The 20,796-nt window shown below is 37.4% G+C and overlaps 1 protein-coding gene and 1 long non-coding RNA gene across 2 annotated transcripts; one reads left to right on the top strand and one right to left on the bottom strand.

Moving 5' to 3' along the window:
- Positions 1 to 11,971: 11,971 nt before the first annotated feature.
- On the bottom strand, positions 11,972 to 17,507 carry LOC107824891 (F-box protein At5g07610). Its single transcript, XM_016651700.2, has 2 exons — positions 16,059 to 17,507; positions 11,972 to 12,301 (listed from the first exon to the last, which is right to left on the bottom strand). Exons 1-2 carry the CDS (start codon positions 17,335 to 17,337, stop codon positions 12,252 to 12,254), a joined length of 1,329 nt encoding a protein of 442 aa, XP_016507186.1. The 5' UTR covers positions 17,338 to 17,507; the 3' UTR covers positions 11,972 to 12,251.
- A 498-nt stretch (positions 17,508 to 18,005) lies between these two features.
- Positions 18,006 to 20,364, top strand: LOC107824894 (uncharacterized). The gene is made up of 3 exons (XR_001656960.2): positions 18,006 to 18,163; positions 19,694 to 19,856; positions 19,951 to 20,364. It is a non-coding gene; the product is annotated as an uncharacterized LOC107824894 (long non-coding RNA).
- The last annotated feature ends 432 nt before the right edge of the window (positions 20,365 to 20,796 follow it).

Consider the following 20,796-nt stretch of genomic DNA (forward strand, 5'->3'; position numbering starts at 1 on the left):
TCTTTTTATTTATTTTTTGTTCCAAAGAAGAGTCTAGAAGGGTCTCTTGGATTAGCTTAATGGATATTGGATATTGAGCTTAAGGAATGAGCTAGAAACTTTGGCCTTTATGACTAGCTATGTTTAAAATTAGCTTAATTAACTAAAAGTATTATTGAAAATATTAATTACCTCTACTTAAGTAAAAATAATTATTAAAATAAGACTGACCATTAAAACAAAAATATTTTTTTGGTATTTTTTCAAGATTAAAAATGACTACAAAACATTAATGAACTTATTTTTTGTAATTTTTGTTTTCTTGTAATAAAATAAAAGTAAAAGAGTAAAAATGAGTTGAAATAGCTATATTAGGCCTAAATTAAATATTTACGTGCTATAATATGAAAAATCTTGGGGAGGGTCAAAAATCACATGTCTACAACTGTCCCTCTTTGACTGGAAAGACGAAGTATTTTCTGACAAAGAACGACTAGACAAGTTTTTTGACCCGACCCTTATTTGGAGAGACTAAAACTAAGAGAGAGGGGAATGTGACCGAGCCCTGGTATCTGAGCTGCCTACATATCCTTGGCTATAAAGGAATCAGACCACGTGTAGTTCAAAGGTGAGTGAGATGATGGAGTATGCCGAGGTGGATAGCCGGTCGAGGTGCTGTTCCGCCGAGGTTCCGGTCCGCGGTCCTGTTATAACATCAAAATCAAAAGAAATGAAAAAGACTAGTTAAGCCTGTCAACTACGAGTTACAAGATTCCTATCTATAAGTCTTCTGAAGCTTGATCTTGAGTCTTGAATGGTTCTTCATGCAGACTTTGGATTTGAACCTTGACACTTGCTAGTTGCAGGTGCTAGCTCGTTCTTCTTCAGATTTTCGGATCAAGACTGTACATGTAGTGCTTGTGACCTCAACCATGTCTTGAGAAGCTCACATCTTTCATCAACTTCTACATTTGGATTCACTTCTTGCCTCTCTCTCTCTCTCTCCCTCTCTCTCTTGATCGTGACTAACTTTTGTTGATCACCTTGGACTGTTGAGTTGCATTCTCGCCGCGAGCTTCTTTTATTGCTGACTTGAATTGCGTTCTGAAGTGAATTCCCTTATTCTCCAGGTAAAGTTCCTGATTGACAATACTTGAACTGTCTTCCTTCGACACTTGGACTGCCTTCCCTTGAAATCTGTGTTATCTTCCTTTGAAACTTGAATTGCTTTCCCTTTGTTCTCCAGGTGGATGCCTGATTGCCGAACTTGAACCGTCTTCCTTTGAACATTGCTGCTTTGTTCTTTAGTTGGGCTCCTGATTACCAACACTTGAATTGCTGCTTTGTTCTTCAGGTGGGCTCCTGATTACCAACACTTGAATTGTTGCTTTCTCCTCCAGGTGGGCTCCTGATTACCGACACTTGAATTGCTTTGTTCTCCAGGTGGGCTCCTGATTACCGACACTTAAATTGCTTTGTTCTCCAGGTGGGCTCCTGATTACCGACACTTGAATTGCTTTGTTCTCCAGGTGGTCTCCTCATTACCGACGCTTGAATTGCTTTGTTCTCCAGGTGGGCTCCTCATTACCGATACTTGAATTGCTTTGTTCTCCAGGTGGGCTCCTGATTACCGATGCTTGAATTGCTTTGTTCTCCAGGTAGGCTCCTGATTACCGACGCTTGAATTACTTTGTTCTCCAGGTGGGCTCGTGATTACCGACGCTTGACTTGCTTTGTTCTCCAGGTGGGCTCCTGATTACCGAAGCTTGAATTGCTTTGTTCTCCAGGTGGGCTCCTGATTACCGACGCTTGAATTGCTTTGTTCTCCAGGTGGGATCCTGATTACCGACGCTTGAATTGCTTTGTTCTCCAGGTGGGCTCCTGATTACCGATGCTTGAATTGCTTTGTTCTCCAGGTTGGATCCTGATTACCGACACTTGAATTGCTTTGTTCTCCAGGTGGGCTCCTGATTACCGACGCTTGAATTGCTTTGTTCTCCAGGTGGGCTCCTGATTACCGACGCTTGAATTGCTTTGTTCTCTAGGTGGGCTCCTGATTACCGACGCTTGAATTTCTTTGTTCTCCAGGTGGGCTCCTGATTACCGATGCTTGAATTGCTTTGTTCTCCAGGTGGGATCCTGATTACTGACGCTTGAATTGCTTTGTTCTCTAGGTGGGCTCCTGATTACCGATGCTTGAATTGCTTTGTTCTCTAGGTGGGCTCCTGATTACCGACAAAAATAGACAAAACAAAGAAAATTTTCTGCCTTAGTTTGGTAGTTGGGCACATCTGTGAGTGTTAACTGAATCATGTTACCAAATATAACTAAGAATTTGAAAGCTAGATCCCATTATCCAGGAGGGTCCTGAAAACTCCTAGTTAAATGACAGTTTTAAATCTAAATTATATCTTCTAAAGGTATTACTTTTGCTACATCTTGTTATCTAATGTAAATCTTAAAGCTAAGTCCCATTATTCAAGAGGGTCCTGAAAACTCCTAATTGAATCCTATCTCAAGCATGCAAACTTTGAAGCCAACTTATATTCCTTTGGGGTACATTTATGCTAGATTTTGCTACTTATGATTGTTTTGAATTTTAAACTAGGTCTCATTTTCTAGGAGGTTCCTGAGAATTTACTGTCAAACCTGTCTTGTGCTTGCCTTTCTTTACGGAGGGTTTCTCTGAAACAAACGAAACTTTATGCCCCTGTTTCAATCAAAGAAAACTTGTGAATTTAAACATGGTGGTTGGTTTGTGGCCTTGAACTTTGAGGGCGATTGCTCCTTCACTTCCTATGGTAACTTCGGTTTCAACTCGAAAGACCTTTCCTGTTTATTGACTGACCACTTTTCCCTATCACCTTTATCACGGAGAATACCTTTGATCTGTTCAATTGCTCCTTCACTTCCTATGGTAACTTCGGTTTCAACTCGAAAGACCTTGTTTGTTTATTGACTGACCACTTTTCCCTATTACCTTTATCACGGAGAATACCTCTGATCTGTTCAATTTCTCCTTCACTTCCTATGGTAACTTCGGTTTCAACTCGAAAGACCTTGCCTGTTTATTGACTGACCACTTTTCCCTATCACCTTTATCACGGAGAATACCTCTGATCCGTTCAAACCCAATACCATTCATCTGTTGCATTGTGCTCTTGCATTGACATATACTGAACCTTTGTGTTTCTCATGAATCCCAAAGCACGTCAATTGCCACCCACTTAGTGCGCATGCTGTTCTTTCCTGACTTAAATCACTGGCCTTGGCCTTGAGGTCTATTGCTCCATCACTTGCCATGATAACTTTGATTTCTGCTTGGAAGACCTTGCTTGTCGCTGGTTAACCACTTTCTTTGTCAATCTTATCATAGAAAATACCTTTGATCCGTTCACGCTATACCCTCCATCTGTTGCATTGTTCATGAATTGATATATACCAAACCTTTGTATTTCACATGAACCCCAAAGCATGTTGATTGTTACCAACTCAGTGCGCACGTTGTTCTTTCCTAACTTATGCCGGTTTGATGTGCTAGCCAGATCCCGTTGGAAAGTTGGTGGCAAATTTTGAAGTCATTTCTCACTTGTTCTGACCAAACAGACTCCGAAAGAGGAAGTAAACAAGACAAAAGGAACAGAGTAAAGGACAAAGGAAAGAGATGATTCCTAACAAGAAAACTACAAAGTAGAAACCTAGATACCAACTCTAATGACCATGACATACACATGTTGATTAAGTGACCTAATATGTCAAACAAGTCTGATGTTCAACTCTTGTTATACCCCTAAATCGTGAAACTGGGCTTTAATGCTCCGATTATCTAATCTGATTCACGATCCTTATTCGACTTGTAGTGCCCGAAGGGTTTTCACCATGAAGCCTCTCTCATTTTGTTCTTTCTCTCAACTTACCGTCACCTTATGGTGCCTGTGAAGGTTTTCACCGATAAGACTCTGTCATTTTTGTTTTCCTTGTGCAGAACAGAGTGTTGCCCCTGATGTGAATCATACCTCTAACTCGCTTGACTTGGCACTACTCAAAGATTGATCGGAAGGTCTTTCTTTGGACCGTAATGTGCGCTTTTGGATAGGGTTAGAAAAAAAGGATAAAAGCTCAAAAACAGCTTAAAAGGGCTCAAAATTACAACTTTTGGAATCAGATCTCTTACAATGACCACAACTTCTGCCATAGTTTCTTTGCTTGGGGTCTTTTGGATTTTATTTTGATGGGGCCGAACCGTGAGGCTGCCTACGTATCCTTAAAAGGAATCAGGTCGAACGTAGTTCCTGACGTAGGAATTGCTTTGTTTTTGTACTTTTCTCTCTCTTTTTTTTCTCTTTTCTTTTTCCTTTTCTTTTCTTTTCTTTACTCTTTTTCCATTTTTTTCTCTCTTTTTCTATTCTTTTTTTTTCTCCTTTTTTTCTGTATCATATTTCTAAACTCTGCTTCTGATTCCAAAAGAGGTATATGAAAGAAGATAAATAAGGCTCAAAAGGGGTGACAAGGGATAAAGTGTTTAGATAGAAGAATAAAATGTCTTCGTCTTTCCAATCTTCAAAGCATGCCAAATACAAACAATACAATTAACAAACCAAAGAAATCATACGTAATATCTTTTGACTACATCAGAATCGATAGCCATATCCACACATTTTCCTTCTACATTTGTTAAATACAAAGTACCATTGGACAACACTCTCATTACCACAAACGACCCCTGCCAATTAGGGCAAACCTGCCTTTAGCTTCAACTTGATGCGGCAAGATGCGTTTCAATAAGGTTTCTTTATGTTCTATCTACCCCAGTTTCACACAATTCGGGCTTGAAGTGATCTCAAAATTCCTTTATTTATTTCCCTCAAATGTCCATATCATCTTCAAAATTGTTTCATTGCTTCATGATTAAACTAACTTTAAGACTAGGTCGAGAATTACGCATGCATGTTATGTCACTAGAGTCAACAGGAAAAGGACTATAAAAAGAAAAGAGAACTAAACAAAAATGACTAGAAATAACAGAAAACAGAAAATTGCATTAGACAGAAAGGGTTTGAACAACAAAATAAGCAAACTAAACTGGGGTTACAACCCTGGAACAAACCTAGACAACACTAAACGAGCTACTACAACTAAACAAACTAGGCAAAATAAAAGGATAGAAGGATTTGAGTCACAAGACAATATCCGGATTGCAACCCTGAAAATAACCCGGACAACAGAAATGACAACAAAATAAACCGCCAAGACTCCTCCCCAGCTAGCCAAGAGATAAGCGTCTTTCCAATTACCAAGCTCTGCATCTTAGCCACTGAGTTCAACATCAACATTGCTAGAACCTTCACAAGTCTTCATCTCATTGTCCTTAGCAAATTGCTTTTGGGTCTCTTTGGTCGGCTCGTTCTTATGATCAACTTTCGGAACCAAGAATGATAACGCTAAAAGCTTTGCGGCAATTGGCCCTCCGAGGATCTCAGAATAGTTCTCATATTCCTTTTGCACACAAATCATGTCCTCCATATGCGTCTCAGGCAATGGACTTTGGCTAGTATCTGCTGCATTTGGATTTTGCGCGGTAATGTCACCTGCATCAATAAGCTTCTAGACTGTTTCTTTCAGATGCCAACACTTTTCTATGTCATGCCCCCGGGCATCTGAGCAATATGCGCACCTTTGAGAAAAGTCAAACTTTTTTGAAAGATGGTTTGACATTTTTATCTGAATCGGCTTCAACATGTCCAATTACCTCAGCCTTTGGAACAGACTGGCATACGATTCTCCAATAGGGGTGAAGGCTTTTTCTTTTTTTAGTAGTCTTTTCATTATATACTCTGGCCTCGGTTGGAACCTTTTGCGGGCAGGTGGTTGATATACCTGAGGGGGCGGATACGACATTTGTGGAAGTGGTGCAGGCCATCGCGGGCCTCGGGGATGTGGAGCATATGGTGGCGTATTGTGGACGAGGTATCGGGAAAGTGATGTACGATTTTGGGGGTTCTGTGGAGAGAAGCAATAGTGGGGAGGATTACAAGGATATCCGCGGGGTCAATATTGAGGCTGAAAGCGTTTAGCAAGAACGCCCACTGGACCCTGTCGTCGGCGGGGCTTAGCAACATCTTTTCTATCAATGAGAGGACTATCCCGAGCAACTTGTTCGTTCCATCTGAGCCAAAAATCCTTAAAACTTTCCTTGGGTTTCTTTTCCATCTGAGATAGGGAGGAGCGGTCTAGGACAATGTCTATATTGTACTGAAAGTGTCGCACAAAATCTTGAGCCACGTCACCCAATGTATGCCATTTACCGACATCTTGACGATTATGTCATTCCAAAGCTGCCCCAGTCAAGCTCTCACTAAAATACGCCATCAACAAACCATCTTTCTCGCCAACACTTCTCATTTCACTGCAATAATCCCTCAAGTGGGCTACCGGATCTCCACACCCATCATACAAGTTAAACTTTGGTACTTTAAACCCCGCGGGCAGGCGAACGTCAGGGAACATACACAACTCTTTGTAAGACATGTTAACCTGGTCTCCCATCCCTGGCATGTTCTTCAAAGACTGTCATATGCTTTTTAGCTTCCCGGATATCTCATCTCGCCCTTCTTTTCCTGTAACCTTTTCATTTTCAGCATGAAGCTCATCCCGAGGGCTTTCCTTGTATGAGTCAGGAACCTTGTGGGTAACCTTTGAGGGGTAATATTGGGCATTATGAGCTTTGAGTGGGTATTCATTGTTGGGAATGATGGATATGACAGGAGGACAATTGTGGGGAGAGGTAATTGGAGGATGAGTGATGGAGCTGTTAGGGTGGTTGGGAAAGCTATGATAAATGGGTGGATCTGGAGAGTATGGAGGATCATCTGACACTATGACCGGAGTTTGGGCAAGGGTAGCATCTAAGAAGCTAGGTGGTGGCGGGGGTGGTGCCTTCCAAGTCATCCAGGCCTGATACATGTCCGTCATGTGTTGTCTTAACATTCTTACCTCATCAGCCAAACCAGTGTCCTGTTCAACCAACTGCTTTCGAGCATCGATATCAATCAACCCAATTTTGTTGTTGTTCACCATTGCCTTTTGACTTTATGTTGCGGAGAGGAGTTACTACTTCGAGAACCACAAACCAACCACCTTTCTGCTATGAAGATATCAAAAGAAATAAACTGGAGTCATCCCGTTAGCGTTAGGGCATTTAACAACAAAAATATCACATTGCGTGCAATGCACCTAGCAACAATTAATGATTCTAGAATGACTTCGAGGGTCATAAGGTCACTTGGCATCATCCCAATTTGTCCATTTGAATCTTCTCTTTTCTTTTCTTTTCTTTCCTCGCACTTCTTAGCTCGCTCAATTTCTTTCCCCTTTTTCTTTCTGATTATCGCTCTTTTTCTTCCTTCTCATTTCTCACATCCCATAATTTCACCATCTTTTTCTTCTTCTTCTTTTTTCTTTTCTTTTGGTAAATAAATAAAAAAATAATTCAATCGAACCTTATGTAGGTTGTCTACGTATCATGACGCCGGATGAATCAAATCTTTGCGTAGTTCGGGAAGATCAGGAATAAAGGAAACAAACTGACGTTCTCTTTTTCTTTTCTTTTCTTTTTACCTTAGCGACTAGTCTGATGAGAAAAGGGAAATAAAAGAAGCAAACCTTTTTTGAATTTTCTAGACTCCATGTTCTATAACCTATCCTAAACTCAAGCTTAACGAGCATATATTTTTCTTTTTTTTTTGAAACAAACACTCTATGAAAAATTATTAAGGAAAAAATCCTACAAGAGATGAATATTTGTTTGATTTTTTTTCCTGAAATGAAGTCCAAACAATAAGCCAAAGAAAAATATTTCGAATTTTCATTTCATATCCCTGAAGGGAGACTTCGAAACGAGAAATGAACAAAATAAAAAATATTCTTTGGATTTCGATTTTTGATTACCTAAGAAAGAAACCTTAAAGATAAAGATAAAGTATGTTTTTTTTCTTCTATCACAATGTCCTAAAGTTCTTGGGAAAATAAAAGAATATTTTTTTTCATTTTTCAATAATTTTCTAAAGAAGAACCTCAAAAGAAAATCTTTTTGGATTTTTGAGATTAATGCCTTAAAGAAAACTCTTAAAAAGATACTAAAAGGAAATTCTTTTTTTTTTTGAATTTTTAGTCTTAACTTACTAAGGGAAATATAAAAGCAATTTTTATTTGAGTTCTAGACTTTAATTTCCTAAGGAAAATCACAAAAGATTTTTTTTAAACTTCTAGAGTTAGTATTCTAAAGAAAACATAAAAATGCAAAATCTTATTTTTTTGAATTTTGACTTATTACACATCTTTTTTTTTTCAATACAAAATAGGAAATACAATACCAAGAGACTCGACATTACTGTACAAAGCTAGAAATTAAAAGACAACATAAAAAAGAATAACATACTCAAAGCATAAAAAAGAAAAGAAAATCTCCTTTTAATCCACTCCTGGATGAGCGATCCTAACTAGATGGTCCTGGGGCTCTGTCATGCTCAAACTCCGATAAGTAAATCCACACCTTGATGCAGAAAATTAGATCAATAAAATTAAAGACCTAAAACACTATGTGAGACAATAACCTTTCCTGTTGGACACATGCAAGACATGATTGTGACTATTTTTTTAAAATTAACCTATGTGGATAAAAGTGGCTAAAAATGCAAGATTTGGCTAGGACCCCGCGAAGCCAAGAACCTAAGATTCACTAGGAAGACCAGACCCTATGTGGGTTGCCTACGTATCACGTCCCGAAAGACGAGAATCAGGTATGCGTAGTTCGGGCAGTTTTGACAAAACAAAAACCAACTATTTTTCTTTTTTTCCTTTTTTAAAAAAAAACAAACAAAAAAAATTCTCTTTTTTTTTCAAAATTCGGCAGAATTTCAGTATATTTTGGGCATCGGTTTTTCAAAAACAGGCAATTATCTCTCTCAGCCCTCGCATTGATTTTCCTTTCCGCAACCTTTCCCTTATTATTCAATAAGCCGGTCAACATGCAAATCCGAAGCAAATGAATGCATAAGTAGCAAGTAGGATGCATCAGGATGGTCTTTTCATTTCGGGTACACCTGTCCTAGACAGACCCAACTCCTGTGTTGAGTATCCAAAGTCAAATGAACATGATGCAAACAAACATTCCGACTAGGGATCCGGCATGAGGCTGAGTTATTCTAGGTCTAAAACCTGAGTGTATTGTTCTAGACCTGGCTTACCCGAGCGGACAACTCGAGCCGATGGGGGGCAGCGTACCGGTAATCAAAAGATCATCCGGCTTTGCAACTTGTCCGAACCTCGTTTTATTTGGGATATGACACTAACAGAAAGAAGTCACGCCAGCGTGCACTCCTCAGAAGAGAGAAGAGAGGGGTTTCGTAGCAGTTTATATATACAATTCAGATAACGTTAAAGTGGTAAAAAGCAACATTTAGCGCATTAGGCCCAAACATGTAGATAAAATCAGACAATAAATAAAGCCAAATATAATAATTATTCTAAGCTCGAATTCTTGAACCCTGAATCAGAGATTCTGGGTTCGATCCCCAGCAGAGTCGCCAGAGCTTCTGGGTTCGATCCCCAGCAGAGTCGCCAGAGCTGTCACACCTCCTTTTTACTACACCCCCGGAGGGGTATACGGGGAGTTTTTTTTTCAACTTAAAGTAACAATTGAAACAGGATTAATTTTTATGTAAAATTCAGAGTCGCCACTTGGGAATATTTAAGGTGTCCCAAGTCACCGGTTTTAAATCCCGAATCGAGGAAGAACTGACTCTGTTTTACACTCCGCGAACACAGAAATCCGGGTAAGGAATTCTATTAACCCGGGAGAAGGTGTTAGGCATTCCCGGGTTCTGTGATTTTAGCACGGTCGCTCAACTGTTATAATTGGCCTATTATCTGATTTTTAATACATGTTTTAGCCTATGGTTCAATTTTAACTTTGTAACCGCTTTTATTTAATTATTTTTAGGAAAGATGCAACGTCATCTAGAATACGTCTTGAACCACGTCACATAAATGCACCTGCGGTCCACGACATATTTTATCAAACGTTGTTGAGATTTGGATTTGGGTCACATAAATGCACACCCGAGTTTAAGGAAATTAATTTAAATTACGCGCCTAAAGCAACTATGCACTTTCAAGTTTGCGAGGGCCATGGAAAATTCAGCTAAATGACACACCTCGATTTCTAAAGGATTAAAATTAATTAAATGAGGGTCATGAGTTTAGGGATTTTATTTGGCATGACACGCCTCAATTTATTTCAAAAGAAAGTATTCAACTAAATCAAACCACGGATGTTCATAATTAATTATTTCCTAAACTAATTTAAGATTGTTGCGAGGTTCTCATAGTATGGAATTTGTTGTGGGGAAGTGTAACATTTAGCTATTATTGTCTATTACATTAAAGACCATCACTCATAAGACTGCAAATGAAATAAGTTATTGAAAATAAGAAAGGATATTACTGCAACAATCCATATTATTCCTATAATAAAGCATAGAGACAATAAAAAGGAAATAACTTTAACAACAATACAATCACATCAGGTTAACAGAGAAGCAACGTAGAGGACATTCTTCCAAAGAACACAAAATGTAAGCACTAAAATATTAATAATAAAATTGATCAATTTATGTTATTAAAGGAAACGGTAGAATTACAATAAGAGCAAGAGTGGACCTTTACGTCAAAGCCTAGGACGTCAACGCCCTTTGAAACTTTAAAGACCAAAACTGACTTCGAACAAAACTCAGTGGCCGAAAATATCGCCGGTGACTGAACCTCGATCGAAACCCAACACAGCAACTTGTATAAACCTCGCCGGCAACCTCAAAACTCGCCCGAACACTCGGACTATGACAAATGCCTGCAGTTTAGAACTGGTACTCAACATTTGAATATAGGTTGCGTTGGCTGTAACCCAGAAATGGTGTTTAACGTCGAAGGCCTGGTCTTGAGGTCTGTTTTGGGTGGAGATGGAGTCCGTTCCGGCGGGTTTGTGTGGAAGAACGACGACCTGTTGGTGCGTGTGTGCGTGTGTCCGGCGTTAGGCTGCTGGAAGCAGTTGTTGGAATGAAGAAGAAGATCGAACGAGGGGTCGTTTGGGGTGGTATTGAAGACGATGATCTTCAGGAGGGTCGGGTTCGTCTATTGCGGCGCGGAAAAGCTGATGGTAGGGATCTGATGGGTTTTTTTTTTAGGTGTCCCCATCTTTTAGGCCTTACTTCCCCTATGTATAGGTCTAGGTCTAATGTGTATTTTTTGTGTATTTTGTCAATTAGTCCCTAAGTCTTTTTGCGTTAAGCCCTTAGGATCTTTTTATATATTTTGTTCTAAAGAAGAGTCTAGAAGGGTCCCTAGGATTAGCTTAATGAGTATTGGATATTGAGCTTAAGGAATGAGCTAGAAACTTGGACCTTTATGACTAGCTATATTTAAAATTAGTTTAATTAACTAAAAGTATTATCGAAAATATTAATTAGCTCTACTTAAGTAAAAATAATTATTAAAATAAGACTCACCATTAAAACAAAACTATTTTTTTGGTATTTTTTCAAGATTAAAAATGACTACAAAACATTAATGAACCTATTTTTTGTAATTTTTGTTTTCTTGTAATAAAATAAAAGTAAAAAAGTAAAAAGGAGTTGAAATAGATATATTAGGCCTAAATTAAATATTTACGTGCTAAAATATGAAAAATCTTGGGGAGAGTCAAAAATCACATGTCTACATGGGGTATATCAAATAGTGTATCTATGGTTGCAAAAGTTAGTAAAATTGTTGTTTATATTACCCATGTGCTTGACAAACTGAAAAAAAAAGAAGAGAAAAACTGAACAGGAAAAACAAAAACAAAACAGAGAATTGGATGAGAAAATTAAGCAGGGAGGACGAGGCGGGTCAAGGCGAGGCGATTACAAGGAGATATTCCAAACGGGGCAATGCAGTATGCGTTAAAATTGTTGGTAGTTTATTCTATATGACCAACTCTTCCCTGGTATGCCAGAGAAAAATTGAACCAGCAAGAAAACATAGATTTGCAGAAGCAGTGTTAACGAAGAAGTAAATACTTTCTTCTAACAAGTGAAATAAATAAACTCAAATATTGTTCCATCTGTCCAGGCAAATTAAATACATTGTACCTGCTTGAACCATACAAATCGCCTACCTGAACAACTAGAAATAAGCTGCCTCCCTGCTTGAACCATACAAATCGCCTCGGTCGGAACCTAGTCACTGCACTGTGAGACGGACTGTGATTTTTGACTTGAACACATTCCTGCAAGGTATAAGCACAGTAAGATACAACAATATTAAGGAAGCAGATGACATCAAATAGGAAAGAGATAATTTGAACTTTATCTAATCTCATTAACAGATCTGTATGATGATATTTTGAGATTAAACGAACTTAAAGCAAGTACTTTTTCTCAAATAAAGCACTAAATATAACTTTCCTATTCCCTCAATGTTCAGCTTAATTGGTCCTTTTTTTTTGATGAAGTATGTTCAGCTTAATTGGTCCTCAAACCATTTAACTACCACCCAGACAATTTAGCACTACAAAAGGTTAGTCATAGTTGCAAGTAGGAACGTAATGCATTCTCTCACACCCTCCACCTCCTTGCCCTTGCCCACAATCTCGTCTTATGTTTGCCTTTTGTCTGTACGCCAACAGCTTTAGGAGCTAAGCTACAGATTTGCTACATGTAGTCCAATTGGTCAAGGGCATAAAAACATATAAAGGTGCAAGAGAAGAAAGGGATGAACAGAAATGCAAAAGTAAGGCGGGCAGGTAGTCTTAACCAGCCAAAATTTTAACCCGCCCGCCCCGCCCAGCCACGCTTATCATTTTTCACTGCTTATATGATGGCCATCAAGGAGGCTCCACACTTGAAGGGGTCGTTTGCTTACCTGGATAAGGATACTAATCCCGAAATAGAATTTGGGATTGTATTTATCTCATGTTTGGTTATGGGTATTAGCTCCAATTTATACCAAAATGGTGGTATTAGCTATCCAATATAGGAGGTCGGATAGATAATCTCAATAGGATAACCCAGCCCATGGGATATCCTTGTCTATCCCACAATTGAACCAAACGACTCCCAAGGCCATTCACAAGGAGCCAAACTAAGGATCTCCAATATATTCGATACTCATTTTGAAGATGGGGGCCTTAGAAGACCATGAGATTAAGCCCACAAGAGTCTACAATTGCATTCAATTGCCATTCAAGGAGGAGGCCCAAGATCAAGTGAAGCCCAAATATCTTAGCCTAAGGGTCTTTTAGTAATAGCTTAGGTTTTATTTCCTTCTTAGATTACTATGGATATTGATGAACATCTCTCTTGAGAACTTAGGTCAAGCCTTTTGCTTTCAAATTTGACTTGGATTTGCTTGAGGAATCCTTCCTCTTGAGAGTCCAGTTAGTATAGGTTGATTGCTAATAGGAGGTAATTTGGTTTTGATACTATTTCTTCAATACTTGTGTCTTGCATCTATCTCTTACTTGTTTTCAACTTCAATTCTAAATCTTTTTATTCCATAGCTATTATCTCCGACCTTGCCCCACTTGAGTTTTCTTCTTTTTTTCACTTTACAACTGCCAGAGATTTTGGAGTTGTATCATATGATGAGCTGAAACTCTGCCATTCAATCTGAGAATATCTGCAATTCCCTGAGTTGAACCAGAAAATCCGACAAACATGAAATCATTTAAATGCTCAGAAAGATCAATACTAACTGATCGAAATGGTTCTCTGGGCTTTAGATTAGAGTTTGATACAAATATATCATATAAAATAAGATTCAAAATATAGAATTTTCACTTAAAAAGTATTTATATAATATATCAGTTATAATCATGCTGAAAGATTTCATTTAATCGAGAACGAAACTTAAAGAGTTGAATGCCTTAAATAACTTTATATCCTGCAAATATCAAAAGTAAGTGTTTCATTTCAGTTTCGCACGGAATATTTTAAAAAATGTCTAACATTAAATGAATTCAAAGCTCATGAGAACCTTTTTTTCAACCCTGACTGCCGTAATCTTACTGGCTTAGAGTACAAAATTTCCCAATGTTTGGCCCGCAACCCGCCCCTCTACAGGTTTTAAGAAATTGAGTCTCAACCCGCCCCTCATCGCACCCATCCTTCCACATTGCCATCCCTAGTTACAGAAGACAGATAAACAACAGAAGGAAAATAATTAACAAAAAATAAAATGAAATCATGGCTCATATGATCTAGCGGATAGAGTACAACAGAAAAGATATTGCGGGAAGGTGGTGGTCTGAAATGCAATTGAAGGGATAGGTGAAGCGTGAGAAGAGAGAAAATCTTCTCCAGAGGGATAGAGAGAGTGCAACGTTAAACGTTTTGCACCAAAGCAGATACCAAGAAGAGAGGAATAAGAGATATCTCCGGTGTTTATACACCCAAGGGTGTGGCCTAGTAGTCAATAAAGTGGATTGAGAACCATGAGGTCTCAGGTTCAAATCCCAGCGGAGGAAAAAACACCTGGTGATTTTTCCCCATCTCTCCAAGTTTTGTTGGACAAAGTTATCAGGTGGAATTAGTCGAGGTACGTGCAAGCTGGCCCCGACACAACGGTTATCCAAAAAAAAACCTCGGGTGTTGCGAGATGGAGATGCAGCTAGATGCAAAAGAGGATAATGTGCTCACTTGATCTGTAAAAGTGAAAAAGAAAAAAAAAGATTACAGGTCACTAAGATGGTGGAATTAGCTTTGGTGTCACTCTTCTCCTACTTTTAAACTTCAAAATTTGATGGACATATTTCTCAAATAACACAAATACCATTTCTAAAGCTCGAGTAAAATGCCAGAGCGCACAACAGTGAAGGGAAACGTTGCATTTCACGGCAAAGAGAACTCAAGAGTATCAATTAAAATGGCATAACAGGGGCAAAGAATGTCCGAAATCTTAATAGAATGGTAATGCACTGGATTTTCAAAACGAAAATGTGTAAGCGGAAGTGAGAATACTTGTGGACGAGTGTCTTATACCCTATGACTATGAACGAGATTCCCAACCTCCAGGAAATTACACATACTTTAGGATGCAAAGTGGGGACTTCCCAACTAAATACTTGGACCTTCTCCTAGGTGCCAAAGCAAAAGCTGCAGCAGTCTGGGATTATATCTTGGAAAAGTGCGAAAGAAAGTTGTCTTGTTGGAAGAGGAAGTGCCTCTCCTTAGTTAGAAGGCTAGTTTTGATCAACAATGTTCTAGATTCTTTGCCCATTATACTATGTCCTTGCTCCCTCTACCTGGTTCCATGGCCAAAAGACTAGATAAATTACATAGAGACTTCTTGCGGCAAGCGAATAGAGAACCCAACTTTAAATTTGGTAAGATGGGAGGAAGTTATAACAGACGGAAAGGTGGGTGGCCTGGAGTGAAAAATTTCAAGATTCAGAAATCCAGTTTAATACACAAATGGCTATGGAAATTCATACCCATGCTGCCAATGGCTTTTGTCCGTGGTAAATTAGAACTCGTAACGTGCACGTAACCCACACATCACACGTGCTCTTACTACTAAACTAAAGTTTTGGGGGCTATTATCAATCTTACACTTTGAACAGATGAACTGAAGGCCAGATCAGAAATTTGGTCAATTTGGCAGCATACTTTTCACCGTCGCAAATTCGAACTCGTGACAAGCACCTAACTCACACATCACGCGTTGCACTCTAACTACTAAACAAAGTCTTGGGGGCTATTATCAAACTTACACTTTGAACAGGTGAACTGAAGGCCAAATCTGAAATTTGGTCAATTTGGTAGCATAATCATGCACTATGACAAATTTACAAGTATGTCAAACTTCTACTTGAACAAATGTGTGAACAATAAAATAGTCGATCTTCTACTTGGAAGTATGTGCAACAAAAATAAAACAAAGCAAAAGAGATAAAGGAGGGGGATAGGATGCTCGAAGACTGAACCTAATAATAAGCAGGTATAGTTACTACATATGCAAGTTGATATATAAGTTAAAGAACTTACTGAATGAGACAGATGATCCAGGATGCTTATTGATATGCTTATTGATGATGCTATTGAGTACAACGAGACTTCGCGAGTAAGGAAATGATTGTCCTAATCTTCTTGTCTGACAACCCCGCATTCTTGTATCATACCAACTAAATGATTGGTATTTAAACTTATAAGTTACCAGAAACCAAGGAGTTTCAAGAAGGAGAATGTCATCCGAGCTAGGAAGAAGGACACAAGGCTGAATGGTAGACCAAACCTTATCTCCCAACACGTTGCAGTAATATTCGCCGGCAGAATTTCGAAGCAAACTATATATGCTTATAGTGTGCTTCAAAACCCATTTAGTACCATTCTCATTCTTCAACGTCCAAAGAAGGAAGTCAGATTCATTCCGATTGAAGTAATAAAGGTGGCCTCTTGATGCTCCAATAGATCCTACATACTTCTTGCTCTGCTGATCTGGGAACTCAATGGTAGCCCAAGCATTCAAATTAGCAAGATTAGGGTTGGATTTTATGCCTATAGAAATGAGGCAGCCACCACCAGATATCCTGTACAGAACTCCATCCAGATAGACTGAGCTCTTAAGCCCTCCAATTCCAGAAACCTTAGGCTCAAGAGGAAGTTCATACTCAATCCATTCTCCCGTATCAGAAGAAAAAACATCCAAAAGCCTTATAGTGGCTTTACCAACAGAGTGAACGAACCGAATAATCTTGTATTCTACCGACTCGCTAGGATCAAAGACAAGCGAACAGTCCACCAAGGTGGAATATTTATGCTTTGGATTAACAGGTACGGGAATAGTTTGCCTTGTAGCTGGATTACAAACTAGATACTCGGCGGGTTCGTAGTCACTTCGGGATATAAGAAGCAAACCGTTGCAACAATCTAGTAGATCTTTAGTCGTACAGGTGAAGGGCAAGGAATCCAAGTAGGAACCAATAGCATCCGGTTTACTCTGCACAACACGCTGATAAAAGAGACAATGATAAGGTCCATGAGGGGAGAATTCTACAGTAGATGACTTGGATGGGTCACAAGTAAAGGAAGGACCGAAGACACCACAAATTGGGGCAGACGGAGACGGTGGAGATAATCTAGGAACACAAGCATAAGAAATCAAAAAGTACCAATCTTTAGCCACCCTTTTGAACGCAATCAGAGGTTTCTCCGGTAAACGGCACAAAATCTCAACTTTCAAATCATCAGACAATTTGGACCAATCGGACGACTCCTGTTCGTCTTGCTCTTTCAGATCTCCAACCGGGCTCTTTTCCAACGCCATGGATTCGGATGAATAAACACATCATTCCAGTTCTACAAATTAAAGTAAATATTTGTTTATCCAGTTCTAAACAAAAACGGAATAGGAATTAGGAGAGAACTAGGAGTCGTATGTTCGAGAATCCTAAATGGTCCTTTTAGTTTTAGGGACATGCATATACATGTCCCTCAAGTATAACTGTGAACAGAAATAGTTCCTTATCTTTGTAAAGTATGACATATTTGCATTTGTTGTGATGCAATTTAGTGGCCTAGGTCCAAATTTTATCATCTTGTTGAAATCTTCTATCTATATTTAAATTTAAAAAAAAGCAAAGATGTAATGATGCCAAGAGGCATAACTACAATTCAACAAGTGTGATTTTTTAAGACACATCTCCAATAATGTTGGAGTTAATTTGAAATTTAAAATTTGAAACTAGAACTAGAAAATAGGCAAAAAAAAAAAAAAAGACACATGCATCCAACGAATTCACAAAAAAAGGGATATAAACTGCCTCCGTGTTCGGCAGTTATTTCATTTATTCACTAAAATTGGAAATTAAGATTTTTTTTTTCGTTAAGAATAATCAAATAGTAATTATTATCAAATTTTAAAAGTTCACATTTAATTACAGTTACAACTCCTAATGATAAAGAGATAGATAAGACAACAGTTACAATCTTTTTAAGTACTGTTTCAAGTCAAAGCCTTCATGTTTCCACCTGTCGTTTCAATCAAACACATAATTTTCAATTCCAAACGCCTAAAGTTTCAACTGCAGTGGCACTCAAGAAAGAAAAAATTCACAAAGCAGAAGAAGTTTAACGGGGAAGATGATCTGAAGGTAGAAAGCTTTTCTCCACTTTTTCATCTTAATGTAGAAAGTTTTACTATGGCAACTTGGTTAATAATTGGTTGTTTAATTCAAAATATGAATGTGCTGCATTTGTGTTTAGGACAAGGAGTGGTTTGGATAGCAGGTCATAGTATTAAAAAAAACTTGGATCAAAAAGACAAGTAAAATTGTTGATTTGTGCCAGTAACAATCTTCACCAATTCAGTATTTTTCTTATGATTTTCATTTCTCTAATCCTTTTTTTCCCGTACTTATCTTTTTTATTTGTTTGGTCATGGTTATAAGAAGGAGATCAAGTATCCAAATATGGAATTTTAAATAATGTTTTGCCTGGTAACTGTCCCTTCTTTTTTACTTTCTTCTTTTCTGCTTTCCTTTATTTCTTCTTCTTTGTTTCTTTCCTTAGAGCAACTTAATTGAGAAAACTATTCCAAAATTTATACTCATGAAACATTTTGAAAGATAAATATTATCTAAGTTAATTGTCGTCTATATACTATGAGAATCCAATTTGATATTTTAATATTTTTAAAATAATTTCATTACGCTATTATACTGGTTAGGGATAGAAATGATGCATAATGCATTTGAATACTTTTTCCCCGAAATATAGCTTAACTAATAATTGATATTTGTTTGTTATTTCTTTGCTTGATTAACTTATGCCTTCTTGATTTTTCTTGAAAAACTACATTCATGTATGGAGTATTTTCTACTTACTCTAGGAGTCCTTTATTCTGACACCCTTTTTTAATCACGATTAAATGTTAAATCACAATCTAAAAAGGTACAATAATATATATTGTAAAAATATTCAATATTGACGCTTTACTTTTAACTAAACATGATAATACATTGGTTACTCAATAAACCCTCCTCCTCCTCCTTCTTTTTTTTTTTTTTTTTTTTTTTTTTTGTAGATTACGAATCTATAATTTTACTGATCCCTCATATTCAAGAGAATTTTCGTGCATTATGAAATACTTTTAAACCTTAGGACAAAAGTTAATAAAATTTATAATATAAATTTGAATTTGAATACAAAAAGAAAATTTTGAATTTAAACAGAAAAAAATAAATTATTTGCAATAGATGTGAAAGTGTTAAGCTTCATTTTTAAATAATTACTTCTAACAGATTGGATTAGACTGAAATCTTCTTATAATATATACTTGATTGTATCATTTCTATTATGTATACAAAATTTATCAATTCTAATTTATCCGAGAACATGTTTTTATCTTTAAATTCAAATCCTTATATATAATATGTATCTTCTATAGCTAAATAAATTGTTTCATGGCCTGATCAGTCACTACAAGGCGTTTTGATGCTAATTACACAAGTGTGATGATACTTTTATTTTATACCATGTATGGTTTTGAGTCATGAAGATAAAGTTTGGGTGCCAATTAAAGTGATTGGTATGTTAAGTACTATTATAAGGTTTTATACCAGACATTTTATAAACCATCAAACTTAGCTCTCTACTAATTGTTCAGTTTAATGCTTTTATAGGGGTTTAGTACAAGTACTTCAAAATAAGGAAACGAGTACTTTCAAGATCTTTAGAAACACAGAAAAGATTGTCTGGACGGGTAACTAAGATGGAAAATTCATAGAACTTGTTTTTAATAGGAAGAAGATAGAAGCAAGGAAGAATTGACGTAGACAACTTGAGGTTGGGACCATTAATACTTTTATTATAGTTTGATTAGCATACATCTAAAATTTCCTAATTTGACTGATCATTCTCTATTTTTTATGCTTTGCAGCTTGATACCGATCTAAACCAGAAAGAAAGTACATTTCATACACTGAATTTGTTAACCAAGAGTTTATTCTTTTTCAATGGCTGACATTCAAAGGTTAATTTTATAAGTGCTTGACGGAAGATTATGTTTTGTGCCTTTAAAAGGAACTTTGTTAATTTGTACCAACATAAAAAATGGCCTTTTTCAAATGGTACTAACACATTTGTTTGAGAATCAGAATATGGCCAATCATTCAAGATTGTATTTTCTTATGAATGCTTTCCTCACTAGCTATTTTTTTATGGATACATATGTTCTCTTATAACTTGAATGCTTGAAAATCCAGAGGATTTAATAATAGCATTTGCATATTCCTTTGTGTCTACCATATTTTTCAAGTAATATTTTCTTATGAAAAATTATATTTTATTTTCACCGCGCAACGCGCAGGGATAGATACTAGTTTAACTATAAAGGAGATAAAATGTTGTTGGATAGCAGTTGGGACTTAATGTAATGATATTTGAATGATTGAAGTTTAATTCCAAATAAAAATAAAATTTGAACTCAAATGGTTAACTTGAAAGTGCAACAATTCTTCTTGAATTACATTAATGTTTAGATCAAAATTTTAATTTCCTGTTCAAATGCTTAAGTCTTAACTATGGTTGCCCGTCCCGTCCCAGCCCACTTAGTTCTGAAAGGGATGGGCCCATATTACATGGTACACAGGATGGGACAGGATGTCGATTTCGTCCCATTTATCCTGTCCCGTCCCGTCCCACCCCGCCCGTCCCACGTGAATTTGAATTTTTCTTTTTTGAAATATAACTGTTGGGAAATGGCCTTGTTTGCAAATTTAGTCGT

This window comes from Nicotiana tabacum, chromosome 10 (assembly GCF_000715075.1).
Source record: "Nicotiana tabacum cultivar K326 chromosome 10, ASM71507v2, whole genome shotgun sequence".
Lineage (NCBI taxonomy): Eukaryota > Viridiplantae > Streptophyta > Magnoliopsida > Solanales > Solanaceae > Nicotiana > Nicotiana tabacum.